At 40.4% G+C, this 25,158-nt stretch overlaps 1 protein-coding gene across 5 annotated transcripts in view; it reads right to left on the bottom strand.

Moving 5' to 3' along the window:
- Positions 1–1,131: 1,131 nt before the first annotated feature.
- AHCYL2 (adenosylhomocysteinase like 2) overlaps positions 1,132–25,158 on the bottom strand; it is a 170,400-nt gene continuing 146,373 nt past the window's right edge. For 4 of the 5 annotated variants that reach the window (XM_027101958.1, XM_027101957.1, XM_027101962.1 and 1 more), the window contains exons 11-17: positions 23,191–23,261; positions 14,956–15,050; positions 7,833–7,931; positions 6,131–6,199; positions 5,930–6,008; positions 4,546–4,666; positions 1,132–4,145 (exon numbers count right to left, since the gene is read on the bottom strand). In XM_027101958.1, the coding sequence (XP_026957759.1) occupies positions 4,139–4,145; positions 4,546–4,666; positions 5,930–6,008; positions 6,131–6,199; positions 7,833–7,931; positions 14,956–15,050; positions 23,191–23,261 (541 nt within the window). In that variant the 3' untranslated portion in view covers positions 1,132–4,138. Of the gene's footprint in view, positions 4,146–4,545; positions 4,667–5,929; positions 6,009–6,130; positions 6,200–7,832; positions 7,932–12,553; positions 14,229–14,955; positions 15,051–23,190; positions 23,262–25,158 lie in introns of those variants that run through there. The other variant, XM_027101959.1, reaches the window with a different exon arrangement.

Genomic DNA, 25,158 nt, shown 5'->3' on the forward strand with positions numbered 1-25,158 from the left:
GAGAAACTGCACAGCAGTGGGCAGCCTGGGATTACCCTGTGAATCTGAAATTAAGACCGAGGCACTCAAGTTTCCATCCTTCACAAAAGAGGAGTCAAACCTTGCTGTAGGGCTTCCCTGGTGGCTCAGTGGTTGGGAGTCCGCCTGCCGATGCAGGGGACACGGGTTCGTGCCCTGGTCCGGGAGGATCCCACATGCCGCGGAGCGGCTGGGCCCGTGAGCCATGGCCGCTGAGCCTGTGCGTCCGGAGCCTGTGCTCTGCAACGGGAGAGGCCACAGCAGTGAGAGGCCCGCATACCGCAAAAAAAAAAAAACAACAAAACAACCTTGCTGTAGTGGAGCAAATCCTGCCAGCTGGTTTACAGGCTCCATGCTAGCTGCTGCATTCTCCTTTGAGAATGGGCCACCTTTGAACCATTACCAATTACCCAGGCTATTCCAGCCCTGTGGCCCTTAGTTTAGACAAACAGAAGTCAAAGTGGCATGAGATTCTAATAGGGAAGAAAACATCTTGCATACAGGATATAGAACTTGTTTAGGTTGTCAGCTAAAGAAAGTGGCTATCTTTAGTAGCTATTTCTCAAAAATGGCTACTCTACTGGTAGTTGAGAAAGAACAGGCAGTTGGACTCATCCTCTGGTTATGATTTACTCAGGCAAAACCTGACTTAGAGACAATTCTCTGCTAGATTCATTTCTTTCTTCTCTTTGGTTGGATGTCATAGTCAGGTCCTGTAGTCAGGGTCTTTTGGTCCCAAACCACAGGAGGCTGCCTTTCTGTGCTCTCCAGCTTATGGCAGCACACAGAGGGCTTGGGGGACCAAGAACCAAGCTTTAGTTCCTCTGCCTTAAGCCTATACTTCTCAACTCCCCCAGAGCGGTCTCTTTACGAAAGCAGGTTCTTTATACACAGAACGGGGTGGGCAGTGGGGGAAGGGTGATATTTATGAGTGGAATGACCCACCATGGAACAAGGGACTCAAGGCTAAGGACACTTAAACATGCCTATTGGTAAGTGCTTCAGCTTTTCACATCCTTGCGCTACAGCAGGCTCTCTAGCCTGTTGCCCAGAAGCCTCTCTCATCTCTAAATTCCTAGTTCACTGAAGCAAGGAATACTCTCAGTACAAGAATCCATTTTAAGAATATTTTATTTATCTTTTGAGATTACATATTCATTATTGCTGATCTAATACAATCACTTAGACATAAAGATTTCCAAGAGCCTCTCAGATATGGCAATCTTTAGAGGTTTTATTTCCTTTCAGTAAGATGACAATGAGAACTAGATAATTTTACATATATATGTATGTATATATAGTTTAGAACTTGTCCACATATAATTTGCTGGTGTTGCCTATTTTTTCCTGTAATTTTCCTTTATTAAAAAAGCTTAATGCAACAATGCATTTTGATTTCTTTTTTAAAACCATGACAAAGTTAATTTTGAGAAAACCACAGGAGCAGCAATTTCAGATCTGTTCAGAGAAAAGCCAAGCAGCAAAAAAGCTTTGCAGGAGTATGTGGCCATGGGGAGCCGTGCTCATATGGGAGGGGAGGATGAGGAGGTAGGAGGGCAGAGGAAAGGTAGACCAGATACTTTTTTTTTTAATGAGAAAAAGAAAACAGTATTTCCATTAAGAAGGCAAAAAACCTTGAAAACTAGCACAAATTCACTGCAGAGAAAACAGTAAGATTCCCCACAGGCCAGGGTCACATATAAAGAGCTAATTAGTCTTCTTTCCCATGCTTCCAGATACCTAGGATGCATCTGAGGTGAGAGATCGAGGGAAGAAGATGCATTTGTTCTGATTACACGGGCAGAAAGAATAACGACCAAATTCCAACACCAAGATAGAACCCAAATACTCAGGAGGCCTGGACCTCCTTTTCCTTAATGGTTATGACACAGAGTCCCCAGAAAGAGACGAAGAGTGGTCACCTGAAACTCAGAGGCAAATACCTCACCATGGGTAGCAACATGGGCAACCTAACCTAGAAGCCCAGTGTGGCTCTTTTTCATTTGGAATGGGTCTCTTCACATTTTCAAGGCAGAGTATGTCCTGTCAGGATCAGCACATAGTAATCTCCACAGGCAGCCAGGCTTTGCTGAGAAACAGCAGGTTATGACTTTGGCTTAAGAACATAATAAGCTAGAGTCCAGATATCTGCCTAATGGAATCTTCTCTGGATATAAGATGAGACACAAATTTCATCTTCTGAATCTTCTGTTAAAGGGATCCAATTAATTAAAACAAAAGCCAGAATAGGGTGGGCAAAAGGAAGAATTGAATGGCCTAGTGGGATTTTCAGCATTTATGATCTTCTCCATGAAACAATATAGCCACGCATGTGGCATTTTTCCAGTACTTGCTAAGACATACGGCCTCTGAGGAACTAGATTCTATGGGCTGAGACTGTGTACTATTTAGTGAGGCAAACAACCATTTACCTAAGATCCACCTCCCTACCTCCAAAGGGAAGGTCACTTCCAGACTAGCTCTGTGGGTATATGTGAAGACCAGGAGAAGTTGGAGAAGGTAGAAATCGGAGAGCAGAATTAGGGTGGGAAGGTTATGGTGATCGTGGGTGGTCTGGTGTTTCCTTGGGTCACCTTGGTCTTGAGACTTTGAGGCAGACCAGGATAGGGGAAAAATGGAAAAACAAAACTGAGAGGTTAAACAGGGTTAGCAGGGGGGAAAAGGACTCATTTCATTCAAGATTCCTAGGACCACTCCAGACTTTAACTCTTAGAACCAATCTGGTCCCAATGGAACCCTTAAGACCAACAGGTCAGTCTCTAAAAGGAATCCAACTCTTAGGTGGGACACAAAATTTCAGGCTGCTCACATTACAAATTTTTTGTAATGTTGGAGTTACTCAAGAAACTACCTCTGGAATACAGAATCCCAAGATGGCCAGAACATAAAAAGATATCCCAGCAGAGAAGAAAGACCACAGACCAAATTGCAGAGACGTTAGATCTCAGTTTCATATTCAATGGCAATGGCCAAAGGGATGAATGTCTGATGACGTTCAAACTAGCTTTGATCATCTGGATTCAGTTTACGGTGTCATCTCTGTATAGCTTAGCCAGTTAAGCTGCAAAGCCCTTCCCAGGAGACAAATAAATATATTCTGCTTCTTTAGGGTGTTGAGCTGTGGGTCTGAAAGATCTGTCGCATTTCTGAAGCCCTGCTCTCCCAAATCCCTTGGAAAGTAAGCCTTTTCCTGCTCAGTTTCAGAAGGAGTTTTAGGCAATAGGAGGAAGTTTCAGGAAGCAGTGTTTCACAACAAGCCTCCTTTTCTGAGACAGTGCCAATTTGTAGGGAGCTTCCTGGGAAATTATCCAGTTAAATGACAAGGAAGTAAAATTATGGGCCCCAGTGGGGCTGGCCCTCACTTCCTGAGCAGAGGTTAGTTGGGTTAGAAAGAGGGCAAAACAAATGTCTGATAAACATCAGAGCTGTTGAGGAAATAATAGAGGCACATTCCTCTTGGAACCTGAAATTGTTAAAATGGACATAAATATTCAAGGAGAAGAAAGGAGTCCTGGGTAAGGAAGGAGACTCCCAGGAAACAGAGGCACAGCTGAGTTCTTTGTGTAGCTTGCCAAAGCCACAACACTCCTTCCTTCCTTCCATTTTATAAAGAAGGCAGTGATAGTGATGGTCAAGGCTGGGAACCCAGGCCATGTTAATTCAGTGGCTTCCAAAAGGCCTCACCTGGGGAAGGGCCAAAGCTGAGAAAGGCAGCTGCTAAAAATTTATTCCAGAAAACCTCAGAGAAGGAGGAGTCTGGAATCCATGGACTAACTCCTGAGCCTGGACAAGAGAACAATGCCCAGTGCTGAGGATTCCGAGTCGGTGGGGAATGACTCAAAAGATCCACTGGGAACCCCATTTCTTTCCTTCCTCAGCCTGTCCTCTGCGGCTCTCACAGCCCTCAGGACAGCAACCACACTCTGGGCCAAGGCGACATTTATTATTTAGGTTAATAAATAAATAACCTAACATATAGGGTGAGCACGGCAGGCAGCTGATTGGAGAGGCAGCTTGCTGGGTTCTTTCCTGTATAGGAGTGGAGAAAAGACTTGGAGTTCTATTCCTTAAAACTTCTTCTGGCTTGAGTTACAGGAACTTAATACCTGCAGGAAAAAAGAAAGATGAGACTGTGATGTTATCAGCTTGTGGGGATGCTGGGACATGAAGAGCCGGCCTAAAGGTATAACGGGGAGGCAGGGACTTTTCTGCGGTGTATGGTGAGGGTAGATAAATGTGGTGCTTTTTCACATCAATGAAGAAGGCCAGTTTTTCTCCATACAGGGGTAAACATCATATCAAGAAGATGAAGTGGCAAATTCAGGAAAGGGAACACTGTTTCATGTCTGGAGAAGGCCTCAAAGAATCATTTGGGGGTGGTAGTGAGGGAGAGTGGGTTTATTTTCCTGAGTTCATGTAAATATGGTGATGGATGAAAAGACCAATTCCAGTGCAGGAAGCTCATCACTACTCAGGCTTCCCTATTTTATGGGGAGTTCAAGGCACCTGTAGTAATTGGGCTTGAAGGGCCCATTCTTGTTGAGCCCCAGATACTTGGCCTGTTCATCTGTCAGCTCGGTCAGGTGGGCATCAAAGGTGGGCAGGTGTAGGCTGGCCACATACTCATCTGGAACAAAAGATCACAAAAGACCTGGTATAAGCATTCTTGCCTCTTGTCTGGCTGTTCTCTCCAGCCTTAAAAAGTTGGAAGACACCTTCTAATTCTTGGAGCTGAATGAAAAATGCTTAACTTTTGCTCACTGGACCTCAATTCTAAGGAATGGTTGCTTGAGCTTAAGCCCAGTGCTTTCCAAAGTCATAACATTTCTTCCTTACAAGCTGTTTCAGCCTTGAACCTTTCCTTCTCCCCAGAAAAGTGAGAAATGAAAGAAGCAATAGGCCTTAGAGTCTAAAAGAAAGGATGGGACAGTGGGTGGACTCAAAAACAGGAAGCTCCAACTTTAGTTCTGCCTTGTACTTTATACTTTAGGTCACTCAGAAAAACTAACACTTGGGGAGCTCCGAAAGGAGTGACTGAGAAGGACACTACACCCTTAGTTCTTATGGGTTTCTATGTACATTCTCTTACCTGAATACATATTGCTTATTCAGAATTTTGAGTCCTTTCCTATGTATTTGTTTGGTCTCCCTAACTTCATTATACATTCAGTTATGGACTGTTCTACTTTTTTATATTCTTCCAAGGTGTCTATTAAAGGGATAATATGTCAACTTCTCACAGTTGCTGTGCATCTAATGCTGAAGCAAAACAAAACCAGAAGCTGATTTATTCCCTGATCTTTGGCTTGGGAGTTTATAAACATACAGTATCAGTTCAGGTGTTTGAAGCAGGTTCATTAAAAATTTAAGACAGTTTAATGTTTCTCCTATACGAAACGGCCACATAACTAAACTCTTAACAGAAGCTATTAAGAGTCTTTCCTTTGGCCTGAAGCAACAGGGTCAGAGTTAGAAGGTGTAGTATGAAAGTCTTCTTGGTCTGAGAAAAGTTTGGTAGGAGCTACTTAGCAGCCTAGAACTGGAGTAAGTCAGATGTCACAAGGTAGGAGATGATTCCTCTTTCTTGTGGGGGGAAGAGTTTTTTTTTTCCTTTGAGATTTTTTTCTTGTGTAATAGATACTTTGGGAAAATCCTTAAAATTCACAGGCAGGTAAACTAAATCACAGCAAAATGTCCTTACTTCATTAGGACAACCTATTTGGAAAACGTGATAAATCAACTGTGGATGAAATCTAAGAATCCTAGCTCCTACTTTACAAGATGAAGATATCTTTTTTCTATCCCTAAGAACTATAATGCCCCCAAACTTCCCTTAGCCTCTGACTCTGAACTACTTGGTAAGGACTGGGATAGAAGAACTCATGCTTACCCATTTTCTTGGGCAACAGGTAGACATCCTGCTTATAGCGACCCTCAGGAGCATTGTAGAGTTCTATCAAGGCAAGAGCCTAGAAAAGCAGAGAAATGGATGTTGACGTGCCATTCACAGCAATCTACCCCATATCAAGTGAAACCCTGATGGGCTAATGACTCTTTCCAGCCCACTGCTTCCCCACTCTGGAGGCCTTACCTGAGTAGTTGCGGTGATCGAGAGCACAAATGTAGGCACTGTGGAGCAGCTTAGGTTTAGCAGACGGCCCTAGAAAGCAAAGGTTAACACACAAATGGGTTGGTTAGATGAAGTCTCTGGCTTTGAGGAGTGAGGGAAGAACACGACAGCCATTTTCCAAACACTTCCCAACTAACATGCTGGACAAAAGGCAGGTGTTCAGTCAGTGGAAATGAACTGATTGACATTTGAGTGAAATGTTAAGAAATTCTGATGAAGATAATAAGATAAAAGATCTCTGCGTTTATGTAAAAAGGAATAGAGATAGTCACATGATACTGAGGCTTATGCCAAGGGAGGGTATATTTCCCTTGAATTTTCTACTTTCTGCAACAGAATATCTTCCTTCTGAGGCATCGATATTCCTTCGAAAAACTGTCCTAAACAATGATCTGGTCAAATCCAAGGGCAACCTCTCCAGGTCGTGATGGGAGATATTTTTTGACTTAGGAAGCTGTGATGGTTTCTGTGCTTCTTCCTCAACCTGGTTCTCCCGAATTCAAGGGCAGTCATGTATTTCCAGTGGGTGATTCAGAGAGTTAGAATGACTAGAACCTTCCCCCCAATGCCATTCTTTCCTACTTTATTTCCTAGGAAGCTTGACCACGTTTTCTGCTCAACCATTGTAGCCAAAAACAACTATGGTGCTAGCTTTTGTCACCAAAATTACTAGATGGGACCTAGAAATAAGTCACCAGACAGTGGGCTGACTTTAAAGCAATTAGAGAATATTTAACAACCTGCCGATCCCCTCCCTGTACACACTCCTGTACATACTTTATAGATGCCCTAAAGTATTTGAGAAGGTGAGATAAGGTGAGAAAAAGTGAAGAGAATAGGAAGAAGGCTCAAAAATAAATTTAAAGGCCTCTAGATGAAGACAGTATATGTTTTCATTTTCAGTTTCTTTAATTAAAAAAAAAGACTGAAAATCAAAACTCAAGGAAAGTATTATTGTCCCCCTTGTAATCTTGGTATCTTTCCCTGAAGAAGAGAAAGTGTTAAGGTAAAAACAGGGGGCATTGTTACAGCTGTCAGAAATCTAGGATAGGAAAGAGAAGCTGTCAAGAAAGGAAAAGTAGCCAAACATTGACATGGGAGTCTAAGTGGCCTGAAAGTCAAGAGTAAGGCTGAGCTAGAAGAAGCCAGGAAAGGGAAATATCAATCATACAACCAATACATAGCTGGGTATCTACTACACGTCTGGCTCAGTTTAGGGGAATGGACACTCAGAAACAGGGAATCTATTAGCAAAGACATGACCTTCTCAGAGTTTGCCTAAGATTATCTTAGTTACAGTCAGAAATATCTACTTTGTGCTTCCTGATTAAACCATCCCACAAATGACATTATCTCTTTATAAGCATCACTCAAAGTGGCAATGGTTCTATCCATTAATTCCTTCCACAGTAATAAGCCATTGTCTGACTCAACCTGTAGAGTGACATAGAGAGACAGGATAATTGGTGAAAAGTGGGGAACCAAAATAGTTTCTTAATTGCTGAATGAAAAGACCTTTCACAATTAGATGTAAAATCCATTGGTAAAGTAGTTAAGCTTATTCTTAAGAGGAGTTGAAAGTATGAGAGAACATGAAGGGGAGGAGACATGGGTACTGCAGTCTCTCCTGTCAGGGGTGAACTTCTCCAGCCTCAGGTCTTACCTCTGCCAGCAACACTATCCTCTTGCCATCAGGCCATATTACATGGTCAACTTGGGATCTCACTCGCTCCCAGGTCAGTTCTGGTGTCCGAAGACTCGCCTGGAACACAACACAGCAAGCACACCATCAGCCATGCCAAGTCCCACTTTCTGGATGGAAAGATGTGGAAGGGAGCCATTTCAGATAGCAAGTTGAAAGAAGCAACCAACATGCCAGATGGAGAATACCTGTCCTGGGTTGGTTAGCACTGTTCCATTTCAGGGAATTTAATCTTAGGCCCAGCCAGGGAGAGATCACTCAGGATGTCATTCCACAACATATACTGTGCGCCCACTCTCTGCTGAGCATAGTAAAAGGTGCTATGGGAAATACAAAAGAAACCAAAGACATGGTTTCTGCCTTCAAAAAGCTCATACTTTAGTTCGGGACACAAAACAATACATATGTGAGGGGATAAAAGCCTTTAATACTTATGAAGCAACATGCAAACAAGTGCAAATTAATACAGTGCAAACGGAATACATAAGTGCTGAAGAGACACAGAAAACAGGAGGGTCAGAGCTGAGTGAGATTAGTTAGAGAAGAATGAATGTCCTACACATAGCATGCCAGGGCCCAAGGTTCTGCTCTCATGTCCCAACATCCCAGGTTCCACCTTCTCAATGATGGTGGTTCACCCTAAAGTTACAGAAGCTTTGTGACCTAAGTGCAAATGTGAGGTAGCCTTTAGAGCAATGCTTAATGGTAGAGTAAAGCTCCCAATGGCTCACCCTCCTTCCATTTCTGTATATTGTATATTCCGAGAAGAGAAGAAATGTTAAGTTTATTAACAGCAGTAATCAAATAACAGTCACAGGGTTTAGACTTAAGGCAACAACTTCCTTCTTCCAAGAGGCAATGCCTAAAATAGAAAGGGAGTCTGTACTCTAAGACTACCCATTGGCTCAAGTTGGTAAAATTGAGAAGTTCTGCCAAATAGTAGTTATCAGACCAATAAAGAGAAACACTTCCGTTACATGACAATCATTTACTGGAGTACATACTGTATGCTAGGCATTATAGCAAAGAACACTATTATAGATAAGACTGTGGACTCCTCTACTAGACTGTGAGCTGTTTATTGACAGGGACTGTATCTTCTTTTCTTTACTAATCTAGTGGGAAAGAAAGACATGTAATTATAATTAGATTCAGTATATTCAGGACTTTATTAATGGTCTGGACCATTTCTTTATTAGGTAGATGGGAAATATAAAATCTCTTCCGATGTCAAGTTTCATAAATTAGTTCAACCTTTCTAGAGGGCAATTTGGCAGTAGCTAACAAAATTTCATATGTACCTAATCTTTGACCAATCAAATTCACTTTTAGGGCTCTATCCTATAGAAATACTTGTTCAAGTTCAGAAATATAAGTGCCCACGAATGTTTAACCCAACATTATTTATAATAGCAAAAAATGTAAATCAACATGGGAATGGCTAAGTAAATCAGGATAATGCCATACAATGGAATATAATGTAATTCTCAAAAAAAAGAAATTAGTAGATCTGTATTTGTTAACATGAAAACCATACATTATTAAGTGAAAAAATCAAGTTGCAGAAATAATATGCTGTAACCTCAATTTTGTAAATTTTTTGCTTCTTACTTTATACGTATTTATGTTGCTTGAATTTTAAATTGAGGAAGTACTACTTTAAAATTAAGATTTTAAAAAGAAATTTTATAAATAAATACTATAAATAGAGTTAAAAAGAATTTAAGCAAATAGGCCATTTGGGGACGTTAAGGATATACAGAGTAAATCCCTCAGCATTTAGAAATATCACCATGGAGGACAATAACCATGTAGAGCCAAGAGATACTCTTTGGTAACACTAGCAATTTTTTTATTGAGATAATGGGACTTTAAGTATTTCAAGTTCTTAATGTTTCATACTCCCAATCTTCCACTGGACAAGCAATCTTGATGACTGGAACTAAAGAGCTGACACAATGATAACAAGAGTCTCTTGTCTTAGGAAATACTCCCTGGGAAAAAAGATGTGGTGGAATCAAGGAAAGGGAACTTCTTAGGAACATCATAAAAATGATCAGTGCTTAGTAGAGGCAATTTACTAGAGAACTGAGATGGCTATGATGCAAGCAAAAGACCTGAGGGTTTAAAATGGGGTTTGAAGAGAAACTTGGTTAAGTTATCCCCAGCACTGCCCATGCAGTTCCAATAAACTATTAAAGTCTATTTGGCATTTACACTCCTTGAGAGAAGTGTTTCCTATGGCTAGAACAGTTTTACAAGAATTTCTCTTAAAGACATCCAATGTCTTTTCTGTGGATTTATAATCACTAAGCAATCTACCAGGAAAAAGGTCCCCTATGCCCACTCCCTTCCCAAACTAGGTGTACGTCCCACTGTAAAGCCAAGAACAGCTGTGGTTCTAGTCCCGCGAAGCATGGAGTCAGTAGCAAGTCTCAGGCTGTAATTCTCTGGCTGGCAAAAACTTTTTTTTTTAAATTTATTTACTTTATTTATTTATTACTTTTGGCTGCATTGGGTCTTTGTTGCTGCACTCAGGCTTCCTCTAGCTGTGGCGAGCGGGGTCTACTCTTCGTTGCGGTGCGCGGGCTTCTCACTGCAGTGGCTTCTCTTGTTGCGGAGCACGGGCTCTAGGCGCGCAGGCTCAGTAGTTGTGGCGCACAGGCTTAGCCACTCCGTGGCATGTGGGATCTTCCCGGACCCGGGCTCGAACCCATGTACCCTGCATTGGCAGGTGGATTCTTAACCACTGCGCCACCAGTGTAGCCCAGGCTGGCAAAAACTTTTAAAGCATGTGCACATAATGGTTTAACCACCTGAACTGTGAAGCTTACAGTCACACAGGCTGTCTATGTGATATATACGGGTAAGCAGGTTTCTTTTCAAGAGAAAGGAAGTATGTGACAGAAAGACTTGGACAAAAGGCAGCTAAGAGCACATCCCTATCACAGGTCCCCTAAGTATTCATGGTATTATTTTTCAGAAAAAAATGCAGTTTTCTAAATGACCAACTCTTTCCATGAGCAATTGCTTCCTTAAAATGCAGCAGTCAACATCTCAAGGTTAGGTAAACTGTAAATTCCTCCACAAAAAAAGATCCTTACATTTTTGATCACTAAAAACTCTGGATAAAAATTTACCAAGTCATTTTCCTTCCCAGTTTTGCTGAGTTAACTTACAGTGATTCATCTCTTTTTATCACACTCTGCATCCAATCCATGTAGCAAAGCCCACTGGTCCTACCTTCACAATATATCACTTCTTATCACCTCCATTGTTTATCCATCTAATCCAAGCTACCTCCTTCTATTGCTGGAAATACTGAAAGAGTTTGCTATCGTCCCTATCACCACTCAAGCTCCAGAAGTGTTTTCTTCATACAACAGCCAAGGTTAGTTTTTAAAACATATGTCAGATTTCATCAGTCACCCACTCAAAACCTTCCAATGGCTTCACTTGTATGCAGAATAAAATCTAAAGTCCGTACCATGGCCTACGAAGCTGTACATAACCCACTACCTCCTTGCTGCCTCTTATCCTCATCCCCTTGCCCATTCTATTCCTGCCACAATGGCACCTCTTCTGTTCCTCAAACACATCAAGCATGTTTCTACCTCATGGTCTTGACTCACCATTCTCTCTGAATAGAATGGTCATTCAAGTTTTTGTTCAAATGTTATCTCCTCAAAGACACCTTCTTTGATCACCCTAATTAAATAGCAACCTCAATGTCCTCATCTTTCTGTTTTACTTCAGTATTAGGTACTAACTGAAAATAACTGTCTATTTTTTTTTGGCTGTGTTGGGTCTTCGTTGCTGCACGCGGGCTTTCTCTAGTTGCAGTGAGTAGGGGCTACTCTTCATTGCGGTGTGCGGGCTTCTCATTGTGGTGGCTTCTCTTGTTGCAGGGCACGGGCTCTAGGCGCATGGGCTTCAGCAGTTGTGGCGCATGGGCTCAGTAGTTGTGGCTCGCGGGCTCTAGAGTGCAGGCTCAGTAGTTGTGGCACACGGGCTTAGTTGCTCCGTGGCATGTGGGATCCTCCCAGACCAGGGCTTGAACCCATGTCCCCTGCATTGGCAGGCAGATTCTTCTTCTTTTTTTTTTTTTTTTGCGGTACACGGGTCTCTCACTGCTGTGGCTCTCCCATTGCAGAGCACAGGCTCCGGACGCGCAGGCTCAGCGGCCATGGCTCACACGCCCAGCCGCTCCGCAGGCATGTGGGATCTTCCTGGACCGGGGCCGAACCCGCGTCCACTGCCACGGTGGCTCTTGGCTAGTGCCAGTGGCAGTGGGGCTACCTAGCAATACCTGCAAAAGGTCTAGTCTCAATGCAGCAGCCAGGGTGACACTTTTAAAATAAAAAATCATCCTTTTAAAACAGAAGGCATAAATCCTACAGCGGCTCCATATTCCTCTCAGAACACAATCAGGAGCTCTTACAATGGCCTCTGAGGTCTTATAAGATGTGGGTAATTACCTCTCTGACCTCATTTTCCACTCTCCCCTGCCCCATGCTTTTTTTTTTTTTTTTTGCAGTACGCGGGCCTCTCACTGTTGTGGCCTCTCCCGTTGCGGAGCACAGGCTCCAGACGCGCAGGCTCAGTGGACATGGCTCACGGGCCTAGCCGCCCCGTGGCATGTGGGATCTTCCCGGACCGGGGCACGAACCCGTGTCCCCTGCATTGGCAGGCGGACTCTCAACCACTGCGCCACCAGGGAAGCCCGCCCCATGCTCTTCTGCTCTAGTCATACTGGCCTCATTGTTGATCCTCAAACAGACTAGGCAACTCGCGCATTGGGGCATTAGCTCTGGCTGTTCCCTCATCGTGAAATGTCCTTCACCTAAAAGTCAACATGGTTAATTCCTTCAGATATGCTCAACCATCACCTTATTAATGAGGCTTATGCCTTGATCCCTCTATCTAAAATTACAACCCAGCACTCTTGATTTCCCCTTACCATGCTCTGCTTTCTCTTTTTTCTACGGTGCTTTCACCTTCTAACATACTATAAATTTTACTTATTATGTCTATTGTCCTTTTTCTCATAAAATATAAGTTCCATGAGGGTAGGAATCTTTGTCTGTTTTGTGCACTGATCCCAAGCATATAGAGCAGGACCTGGCATATAGCAATCACACAATAAATATTTATGATTGAAGGTAAAGAGTCTCCTGGCCTTTATCCTGAGAGATTACCTATATCTGGGCTGCCTTTGGAGAAGAGATTACCACCACAATTTGAAGGTAACCTAAAAAGCATGAGGAGATCATAGTATAACATACAGAAAAACAGGTAATTCCCTGGTAGTCCAGTGTTAGGACTCGGCGATTTCACTGCCTGAGCCTGAGCCCAGGTTCAATCCCTGGTCAGGTCAGGGAACTAAGATCCTGCAAACTGTGAAGCACGGCCAAAAAACAAAACAAAAAACCAAACTAAAAAACTAAAAAAACAAACAAAAACATACAGAAAAACAAAAAAACTGGACTTGAAGTCAAAAAACCTGAATTTTGTGCTTCAATTTCATTTTTGAACCAACGGCTATGACTGAACAATGTACTTAAGCTTTTATTTTCCCAACTGAAAATCAGGAATAAGAATACTGCCTCGTGGGGTGGTCAAGAGGATGAAATGAGATAAAGTAAAAATATAAAAATTACATGACTGCATTGAAATTATCTTTATTTTAGAGCTTCTTGAGGGTTTAGAATGGAAATTCCTTCCCTGTTCGCTTACTCAGAAGATTTCACTTCAGCGCTCAGAGCATGACCACTTCCCTTTAAGATTTTTCCATCTGGGGGCTCTACAAGCAGATCAATCCAGAAAAGGACAATCATAGGCTAGATAGTTTTAGAAATATTGATGCCTTTGACCATTTAGTAAACGGGCAGTATGGCACAAAAGTGAAACTTAACCAAAAAAAGAAACCAAACAAAAAAAACCAAAAAACCCCTCAAAACAACAACAACAAAAAATCCCTCAAAAACACAAACTAAATAAATTACTCATTATAAGCAAAATATCATGGTAAGACAGAGTAATGGAGCCATGCCACTCCAAAACCTCAAGGGTAGAAACAGGCTTTGGTAGGTTGTTTTCCCAGCTATTTTTAATAACAGAAGAATAGAGCACAGAGTTAAAAAGAGAAACCATTTAAAATAGATATCCCACAGGCTCTCAGTATATCAACTGATCCTTACCTGGCAATGCTGAAGCTCAATCAGAGCAGCCCTCAGTGGAGATGAAAGCATGCTTTGCTTGAGCCATTTACTCAGAGAGAAATACAGTTGTGTCAGAAAAATGCCATAAAAACTTAAAACCAGAGTGAAAGTCACACTGAGAGATACTTTGGTAAGTCTGAAAAGAAATAAATAACACTTCTATTAACTATTACTTGGGCACCTTAGTAGGATCAAATGTTCTGTTGGATCAGAAAATTTTAGGTGACTATAATAAAACTAGAGAACCACAGCTATAGGTTTTCCAGGTTTGAGGAACACATGCTACTGAATTGATTGTGACATCTATAGATCCAGTACTACAGTTTGGAAAATATGTTAAGGGGAGACCTAGCCGCATAAAAGAGGGAGAGAAAAGGGAAGCCACCATATTTGACAGACACAGTCAATCTTAAGCAGTGCTCTCATCCCAGCCCATAGATTTCCCTCCCTTGACTTGTTTCCTTGGACCAACCTACTAATCTCACCTTTACGGCAAAATCAAATCTCTCCAAAATACTGACTGGCATACTGACTCACATTTATTGTACCCTTTTTGTAGTTTTGAGTTTACCCAGCTCTTAATCCTAATCATAAAGATAAAATGGCTTACAGTACAAGTAGGTATCAAGCTTAGGTGGAAAAAAATCAATCATTTGAAATGATTAAGTTGAGATAAAGAAGTTTTGTAGAATCCATACGCACAAGCCATAAGGCTAGTGAGTGAACAGACTGTGAACAGCTCTACCAGTACAGTCATGTTTACGATGGCTGGTGACCCTGCTCTTTCTTCTTCTAGTTTATGTTTCTTGGGAAGGAGAGAGAAAAAAAAAACAAAAACCCAATGATGAGTCACTTGAACTTACCACGTCAATCTCCGTGTTGGAATGTCCCATGTTACAAACGATGCAGCTATTCTTCATACGGTCTAAGTGCTCTCTGGTTACCACATTCTTGTTACCTTAAAAACAGAAGAGATAGCCACATGAAAAGGAATGAAGTTGGACCTCTTCCTCACACCACATGTAAACTTAACTTAAAATGGATCAGAGACCTAAATATGAGAGCTAAAACTATAAAACTCATAGCAAAGCATAGGAATAAATCTTTGTGACCTGGGTTAGGCAATGGTTTCTTAGATAACACCTAAAGCACAAGCAACCAAAGAAAAAATAAACTGGACTACACTGAAATTAAAAACTTTTGTGCTTCAAATGATACCACTAAGAAAGTGAACAGACAACCTACACAATGGGACAAAATAACTGTAAATCATAAATCTGATAAAAATTCTTACAACTCAATAATAAAATTTATAAAGAACTCTTACAAATCAATAATAAAAAGACAGCTCATTTTAAAAATGAGTAAAGGATCTGAAAAGACATTCTTAAAAGAAGATGTACAAAAGATGTGCCAACACACATGAAAAGATGCTCAACGTCATTAGGGAAAGGCAAATCAAAACCACAGTGACACACTATTTCACACATACTAGGATAGCTATAATCCAAAAATCAGACAATAATAAGTGTTGACAAGGATGTGGAGAAACTGCAACTCTCATACATTGTTGGCAGGATTGTAAAATAATGTAGTTACTTTGGAAAAGTTTGGCATTTTCTCAAAATGTTAAAAGTAGTTATCATATGATCCAGCAATTCCACTTATAGGTATATACCCAAGAGAACTGAAGACATGTCCACAGAAAAACTTGTACACAATGTTCATAGCAGCATTATTCATAATAGCCAAAAAGTAAAAACAACCCAAGTGTCTATCAACTGATGAATGGATATCACTGAAATGTGATATAACCTTAAAATGGAATATTATTCAGCAATCAAAAGGAATGAAATACTGATACACACTACAACATACATGAACCCTGAAAATATTATGCTAGGTAAAAAAAGTCACAAAAGACCACATATTGTATGATTCTGTTTATATGAGATATCTGAAATAGGCAAATCTATAGAGACAGAGAATTTAATGGTAGCCTAGGGCTGCAGAAAACTGAAGGGTAGAAAAAAGAGTGAGTGCTAATGGTATAAGATTTATTTTGGGGATGATGAAAATGTTCTGGAATTTGATAATGGGATGTTGTACAACTTTAGTAAAAATCACTGAACTGTATGCTTTATTTTATAAAGATTTTTTTTGATGTGGACCATTTTTGAAGTCTTTATTGAATTTGTTACAATATTGCTTCTGTTTTATCCTTTTTTTTTGGCCCCAAGGCATGTGGGATCTTAGCTTCCCCAACCAGGGATCAAACACGTCCCTCCTGCATTGGAAAGTGAAGTGTTAACCACTGGACCACCAGGGAAGTCCCTGAACTGTATACTTTTTTATTTTTATTTTTTTGAATTTTATTTTATTTTTTTATACAGCAGGTTCTTATTAGTTATCTATATATATTAGTGTATATATGTCAATCCCAATCTCCCAATTCATTACACCACCACCATCCCCCCACCCCCCACCACTTTCCTCCCTTGGTGTCCATACGTTTGTTCTCTACATCTGTGTCTCTGTTTCTGCCTTGCAAACTGGTTCATCTGTACCATTTTTCTAGGTTCCACATACATGCATTAATATACGATATTTGTTTTTCTCTTTCTGACTTACTTCACTCTGTATGACACTCTCTAGATCCATCCACGTCTCAATAAATGACTCAATTTCATTCCTTATTATGGCTGAGTAATATTCCATTGTATATATGTACCACAACTTTTTTATCCATTCGTCTGTCAATAGCTATTTACGTTGTTTCCATGACCTGGCTATTGTAAATAGTGCTGCAATGAACATTGGGGTGCATGTGCCTTTTTAAATTATAGTTTTCTCTGGGTATATGCCCAGGAGTGGGATTGCTGGGTCACATGGTAATTCTATTTTTAGTTTTTTAAGGAACCTCCATACTGTTCTCCATAGTGGCTGTATCAATTTACATTCCCACCCACAGTGCAAGAGGGTTCCCTTTTCTCCCCACGCTCTCCAGCATTTGTTGTTTGTAGATTTTCTGATGATGCCCATTCTAACTGGTGTGAGGTGATACCTCACTGTAGTTTTGATTTGCATTTCTCTAATAATTAGTGATGTTGAGCAGCTTTTCATGTGCTTCTTGGCTATCTGTATGTCTTCTTTGGAGAAATGTCTATTTAGGTCTTCTGCCCATTTTTTGATTGGGTTTTTTTTGTGTGTGTGGTATGTGGGCCTCTCACTGTTGTGGCCTTTCCTGTTGCGGAGCACAGGCTCCGGACGCGCAGGCTCAGCGGCCATAGCTCACAGGCCTAGCCACTCAGCGGCATGTGGGATCTTCCCGGACCGGGGCACGAACCTGTGTCCCCTGCATCGGCAGGCGGACTCTCAACCACTGCGCCACTAGGGAAGCCCAGGGTTATTTGTTTTTTTAATATTGAGCTGCATAAGCTGTTTATATATTTTGAAGATTAATCCTTTGTCTGTTGAATCGTTTGCAAATATCTTCTCCCATTCTCAGGGTTGTCTTTTCGTCTTGTTTGTAGTTTCCTTTGCTTTGCAAAAGATTTTAAGTTTCATTAGGTCCCATTTGCTTATTTTTGATTTTATTTCCATTACTCTAGGAGGTGGATCAAAAAAGATCTTGCTGTGACTTATGTCAAAGGGTGTTCTTCCTATGTTTTCCTCTAAGAGTTTTATAGTGTCCAGTCTTACATTTAGGTCTCTGATCCATTTTGAGCTTATTTTTGTGTATGGTGTTGGGAGTGTTCTAATTTCATTCTTTTACATGTAGCTGTCCAGTTTTCCCAACACCACTTATTGAAGAGACTGTCTTTTCTTCCATTGTATATCCTTGCCTCCTTTGTCAAAGATTAGTTGACCATAGGTGCATGGGTTTATCTCTGGGCTTTCTATCCTGTTCTGTTGATCTATATTTCTGTTTTTCTATTTTCTGTTTTTACCATATTGTCTTGATTACTGTAGCTTTGTAGTATAGTCTGAAGTCAGGGAGTCTGATTCCTCCAGCTCCGTTTCTTTCCCTCAAGACTGCTTTGGCTATTCGGGGTCTTTTGTGTCTCCATACAAATTTTAAGATTTTTTGTTCTGGTTCTGTAAAAAATGCCACTGGTAATTTGATAGGGATTGCATTGAATCTGTAGATTGCTTTCGGTAGTGTGGTCATTTACACAATTTTGATTCTACCAATCCAAGAACATGGTATATCTCTCCATCTGTTTGTGTCATCTTTGATTTCTTTCATGAGTGTCTTATAGTTTTCTGAGTGCAGGTCTTTTACCTCCTTAGGTAGGTTTATTCCTAGGTATTTTATTCTTTTTGTTGCAGTGGTGAATGGGATTGTTTCCTTAATTTCTCTTTCTGATCTTTCGTCGTTAGTGTATAGGAATGCAAGAGATTTCTGTGCATTAATTTTGTATCCCGCAACTTTACCAAATTCATTGATTAGCTCTAGTAGATTTCTGGTGGCATCTTTAGGATTCTCTATGTATAGTATCATGTCATCTGCAAACAGTGACAGTTTTACTTCTTCTTTTCCAATTTGTATTCCTTTCATTTCTTTTTCTTCTCTGATTGCCGTGGCTAGGACTTCCAAAACTATGTTGAATAATAGTGGTGAGAGTGGACATCCTCGTCTTGTTCCTGATCTTAGAGAAAATGCTTTCAGTTTTTCACCATTGAGAATGTTGTTTGCTGTGGGTTTGTCGTATATGGCCTTTATTATGTTGAGGTTGGTTCCCTCTATGCCCACTTTCTGGAGAATTTTTATCATAAATGGGTGTTGAATTTTGTCAAAAGCTTTTTCTGCATCTATTGAAATGATCATATGGTTTTTATTCTTCAGTTTGTTAATATGGTGTATCACATTGATTGATTTGCATATATTGAAGAACCCTTGCATCCCTGGGATAAATCCCACTTGATCATGGTGTATGACCCTTTTAATGTGTTGTTGGATTCTGTTTGCTAGTATTTTGTTGAGGATTTTTGCATCTATATTCATCAGTGATATTGGTCTGTAATTTTCTTTTTTTGTGGTATCTTTGTCTGGTTTTGGTATCAGGGTGACGGTGGCCTCATAGAATGAGTTTGGGAGTATTCCTTCCTCCACAATTTTTGGAAGAGTTTGAGAAGGATGGGTGTTAGCTCTTCTCTAAATGTTTGATAGAATTCACCTGTGAAGCCATCTGGTCCTGGACTTTTGTTTGTTGGAAGATTTTTAATCACAGTTTCAATTTCATTACTTGTGATTGGTCTGTTCATATTTTCTATTTCTTCCTGGTTCAGTCTTGGAAGGTTATACCTTTCTAAGAATTTGTCCATTTCTTCCAAGTTGTCCATTTTATTGGCATAGAGTTGCTTGTAGTAGTCTCTTAGGATGCTTTGTATTTCTGAGGTGTCTGTTGTAACTTCTTTTTCATTTCTAATTTTATTGATTTGAGTCCTCTCCCTCTTTTTCTTGATGAGTCTGGCTAATGGTTTATCAATTTTGTTTATCTTCTCAAAGAACCAGCTTTTAGTTTTATTGATCTTTGCTATTGTTTTCTTTGATTCTATTTCATTTATTTCTGCTCTGATCTTTATGATTTCTTCTACTAACTTTGGGTTTTGTTTCTTCTTCTTTCCCTAGTTCCTTTAGGTGTAACTTATATTGTTTATTTGAGATTTTTCTTGTTTCTTGAGGTAGGCTTATATTGTTATAAATTTCCCTCTTAGAACTGCTTTTGCTGCATCCCATAGGTTTTGGATTGTCGTGTTTTCATTGTCATTTGTCTCTAGGTATTTTTTGATTTCCTCTTTGATTTCTTAAGTGATCTCTTGGTTATTTAGTAACATATTGTTTAGCCTCCATGTGTTTGTGTTTTTTACATTTTTTTCCCCTGTAACTGATTTCTAATCTCATAGTGTTGTGGTCAGAAAAGATGCTTGAAATGATTTCAATTTTCTTAAGTTTACTGAGGCTTGATTTGTGACCCAGGATGTGATCTATTCTGGAGAATGTTCCATGCACACTTGAGAAGAAAGTGTAATCTGCTGTTTTCGGATGGAATGTCCTATAAATATCAATTAAATCTAGCTGGTCTATTGTGTTATTTAAAGCTTGTGTTTCCTTATTAATTTTCTGTTTGGATGATCTGTCCATTGGTGTAAGTGAGGTGTTAAAGTCCCCCATTATTATTGTGTTACTGTCGATTTCCTCTTTTAAAGCTGTTAGCAGTTGCCTTATGTACTGAGGTGCTCCTATGTTGGGTGCATATATAATTGTTATATCTTCTTCTTGGATTGATCCCTTGATCATTATGTTGTGTCCTTCCCTGTCTCTTGTAACAGTCTTTATTTTAAAAGTCTATTTTATCTGATAAGAGCATTGCTACTCCAGCTTTCTTTCTTTTTTTTTTTTTTGGTACACGGGCCTCTGACTGTTGTGTCCTCTCCCATTGTGGAGCACAGGCTCTGGACGCACAGGCTCAGCGGCCATGGCTCACGGGCCCAGCTGCTCTGAGGCCTGTGGGATCCTCCCGCACTGGGGCACGAACCTGTGTCCCCTGCAACGGCAGGCAGACTCTCAACCACTGCGCCATCAGGGAAGCCCCCAGCTTTCTTTTGATTTCCATTTGCAAGGAATATCTTTTTCCAATCCCTCACTTTCAGTCTGTATGTGTCCCTAGGTCTGAAGTGGGTCTCTTGTAGACAGCATATATATGGGTCTTGTTTTTGTATCCATTCAGCAAGCCTGTGTCTTTTGGTTGAAGCATTTAATCCATTCACGTTTAAGGTAATTATTGATTTGCATGTTCCTATTACTGTTTTCTAAATTGTTATGGATTTGTTTTTGTAGGCCCTTTTCTTCTCTTGTGTTTCCCACTTAGAGAAGTTCCTTCAGCATTCGTTGTAGAGCTGGTTTGGTGGTGCTGAATTCTCTTAGCTTTTGCCTGTCTGTAAAGCTTTTGATTTCTCTGTTGAATCTGAATGAGATCCTTGCTGGGTAGAGTAATCTTGGTTGTAGATTCTTCCCTTTCATCACTTTAAATATATCATGCCACTCCCTTCTGGCTTGTAGAGTTTCTGCTGAGAGATCGCTGTTAACCTTATGGGAGTTCCCTTGTATGTTATTTTTCGTTTTTCCCTTTCAATAATTTTTCTTTGTCTTTAATTTTTGTCAATTTGAGTACTATGTGTCTCGGCATGTTTCTCCTTGGGTTTATCCTGCCTGGGACTCTCTGTGCTTCCTGGACTTGGGTGGCTATTTCCTTTCCCATGTTAGGGAAGTTTTCGACTATAATCTCTTCAAATATTTTCTTGGGTCCTTTCTCTCTCTCCTCCTTCTGGAACCCCTATAATGCGAATGTTGTTGTGTTTAATGTTGTCCCAGAGGTCTCTTAGGCTGTCTTCATTTCTTTTCATTCTTTTTTCTTTATTCTCTTCCATGGCAGTGAATTCCACCATTCTGTCTTCCAGGTCACTTATCTGTTCTTCTGCCTCAGTTATTCTGCTATTGATTCCTTCTAGTGTATTTTTCATTTCAGTTATTGTATTGTTCATCTCTGTTTGTTTGTTCTTTAATTCTGCTAGGTGTTTGTTCTTTAATTCTTCTAGGTCTTTGTTAAACATTTCTTGCATCTTCTCGATCTTTGCCTCCATTCTTTTTCTGAGGTCATCTTCACTGGATCATCTGGATCTTCTTCATCATCTTCACTATCATTATTCTGAATTCTTTTTCCGGAAGGTTGCCTATCTCCATTTCATTTAGTTGTTTTTCTGGGGTTTTATCTTGTTCCTTCATCTGGTAGAAAGTCCTCTGCCTTTTCATTTTGTCTGTCTTTCTGTGAATGTGGTTTTCCTTCCACAGGCTGCAGAACTGTATGAACTGTATACTTTAAAAGAGTGACTTTTACAGTATGTAAATTACATCTCAATAAAAAAATTAGATTGTCTTGGTTGTATAACCTTGTGAATTTGCTAGAAAACATTGAATTATACACTTAAAATGGGTAGAATGTATATGGTAAGTGAATTATATCTCAGTAAAGCTACTTACAAAAAAAGAGATAGAAGGATTGATGTGAAAAAGAACAGTTTCTTTTTTCTTTTTTTAAAAATAAATTTATTTATTTATTTTTGGCTGTGTTGGGTCTTCGTTGCTGTGGGCAGGCTTTCTCTAGTTGAGGCAAGCAGGGGCTACTCTTCGTTGTGGCGTGCGGGCTTCTCATTGCGGTGGCTTCTTTTGTTGCAGAGCACAGGCTCTAGGGCACACAGGCTTCAGTAGCTGTGGCACACGGGCTCAACAGTTGTGGCTCATGGGCCCTAGAGCGCAGGCTCAGTAGTTGTGGCGCACGGGGTTAGTTGCTCCATGGCATGTGGGATCTTCCCGGACCAGGGATCGAACCCACATCCCTTGCATTGGCAGGCAGATTCTTAACCACTGTGCCACCAGGGAAGCCCTAAGAACAATTTCTTATGGTTCTTCTTTGCCCCCAGCTCTCCCTGAGACTACAAATAATAGTTTTATTCTTAAATATTCTGATTTTCCTCCTTTAAAATAGAATTATAAAATAAACCCAATATTCCAATGGCTTATGGTTCTAACACAAAGATAAAATATCTCAGTCCAAGGAAGGTAGACATATCTGCATATTCCTCTCTAAAACTCAAAATCTACATCTTTGGGAATTAACACAACCACCTTTTCCACTTTCTCTAACTAGGAAGAATTTTGCTCTAGCCTTGCTTTAATTACAGAGACTAGAGAGAAATACACATCACTTTTGGAAGTAAAATTTTCAAAACTGTACAAATTTAAGATCTAGCTTCCCAAATAAAACTCACTGGTAGCCATCTCCTAGGTAGCTGAGGATGAATGGAGATATGGAACAGTTAAAAAGACTAGAGAGAAACTTTCCTCTAGGGATGACCTAATGGTATACTTTTGGTCAGAGTTCTAAAGAGGTAGGAAGAATGTGAAAGATTGGTTTTGTGGACTACTATCTCTGGCTTTTAGAGTTTGGTTTTGTTCAGAACATTTCTAGTCATTTTTCACTTGTTCCATGAAAGTGTTCCCAAGTGCCACCCCATTTTGTATGTCATAATCATACCTGTACAGGTAATAACAATATCCACTTGTCGGATGACCTCATTTAATTTCACCAGTCGAAATCCATCCATACTGTAGAAATAAAGCATGATCAATTAACCTAAAAAAGCAGGTGGGGAGCCTTCTGCTACACAGCCTCAAAAGCTATTACCCAAGTTGCTTTGGTACCTACATCACTTTTTGGTACAGCTGGACTATTCTTAGTGAAAAATTCAAACTCTTTCCTTAGTTCGTACAGGACAGAAATAAAAGGTTCTTTCTATCACTGGGACCTAATTCTTCCTGATAATAGGGAGGCAGGGTTAACCATGAAACCCCAACCAAGTTTCTAGAAAGTGCAATTTTACCTGAACCTACTACCCCACTGAAATTGCTCTCCCCAAGATAATCAGTGATCTCCTGAATGCCAAAAACAATTTTTTTCTTAGACTCTAATATTACTTGATATCCTCTGCTACATTAAACATTATTTGCATTCTTAAGGCTCTATACTCTTGGAGTCCATAATACTGTTTTCTCACTTTTTGATTGCTCCTTCTCGATCTCACTCAACCTTTAAATGTTGGTACTCTGTAGGGTATTCTTTTCTCTATTCTTTCGGCACTTATCCATTCCTTTCCCTTGGCTACAAATGATGCCTCACAGGTGGCTGATTTGCACATTAACATCCAAAGCTTCAGAGCCATAGATCAAATTATCTACTGGATAGCTCCTCCTCATGTCCCACAAGGACCTCAAACTTATTGTGCTTGAAAATAGACTCATTATCTTACCCACACCACCAATTCTGTTTCTCTTCTTCTATATTTTCTATCTTAATCAACAGCATTACTGTTCACCCAGCTCTACGAGTCAAATAAACTAGAATGTCCTAGCCTACTGCCTCTCCCTAATTAAAATTGTCACCACATCTGGTTGAGTCTTTTTCCTTAATTCCTTAAAATCTTAATTCTTAATCTATCCCCTCTTTTCTATACGTGCAGGCCTGATGTTCAGGTCCTATTATTTCTTGCTGTAGTAGCCCCTGGCCCCATCTCATCGCCTCTAGGTTTATGTCTCTCTAATTCATTTTGCAGAGTGATTTCCTGAAATGCCATCTGGCTCATGTCACTTCCTTGCTTAAAATACTTTGGTGACATTGTCTGGTATCAGGATAAGACCCAAATACTTAGGTTGATATATGATTACACTGACATATGATTCCTACTCAGGTATTACCACTCCCCCAAATTTATCCTATCGGGCAGCTCCATTAAAACACTTCCAGCTTCTTTAATATAAACATGCCGTGCTCTCTCCTTCCTAGGTGACCTTGCATATGTCGCCTGTACCTGGAACATACTTCCAAACTAAGAAGTCACTTAAATAAGTTTTAAGACTCAGCTCCATTGACACCTCTTTCTACCCTCACTGCCCTGCTCTTTAGTTAGATATTCCTCCTTTGTGCTCCTACAGAAGCATGTGCTGTTTATCTCTATCACAGCACTTACTACACTGCACAGAGGTTATTTGTCTGTGTGCTTCTAAAAGCAGGGACCTTGTCTCATTCATCTACTCATCTTTCATCCTCAGCACAGAGCACAGTACCTAACACAGAATAAGTGATCAGTTCACGTCTATAAGATAGTTTCAATCAATACCTCAGTCAATATTAAAACACATTCAGGTTTCTCTAATGAACCCTGAAAAAGTGCTAGAATGGTGATAGTTCCCGTCGTGTGCTGGAGCCCTGACTCAGGCAAAGCCAACAACTCTGTTGGGGAAAACTGTGTGTTGATGGCTACGGTGTGTGGGGAGTGGTAGGACAGGGGAAAATGGTTATGGAAACATCTTTATGCCATGCTTCATCTATGCTGGGTGCCTTCCTCTGGAGCGTTAATGGTAAAGATTGGATGGGTTATTCAAGGCTACAGGCATGGGGACTTTGCAGTAGTTTTCAGGGACAGTGGTATTTTATCCTGCTGAGGGT

Source organism: Aethalodelphis obliquidens, unplaced genomic scaffold (assembly GCF_003676395.1).
Source record: "Aethalodelphis obliquidens isolate GAN/ISIS:26980383/991018 unplaced genomic scaffold, ASM367639v1 scaffold5, whole genome shotgun sequence".
Lineage (NCBI taxonomy): Eukaryota > Metazoa > Chordata > Mammalia > Artiodactyla > Delphinidae > Aethalodelphis > Aethalodelphis obliquidens.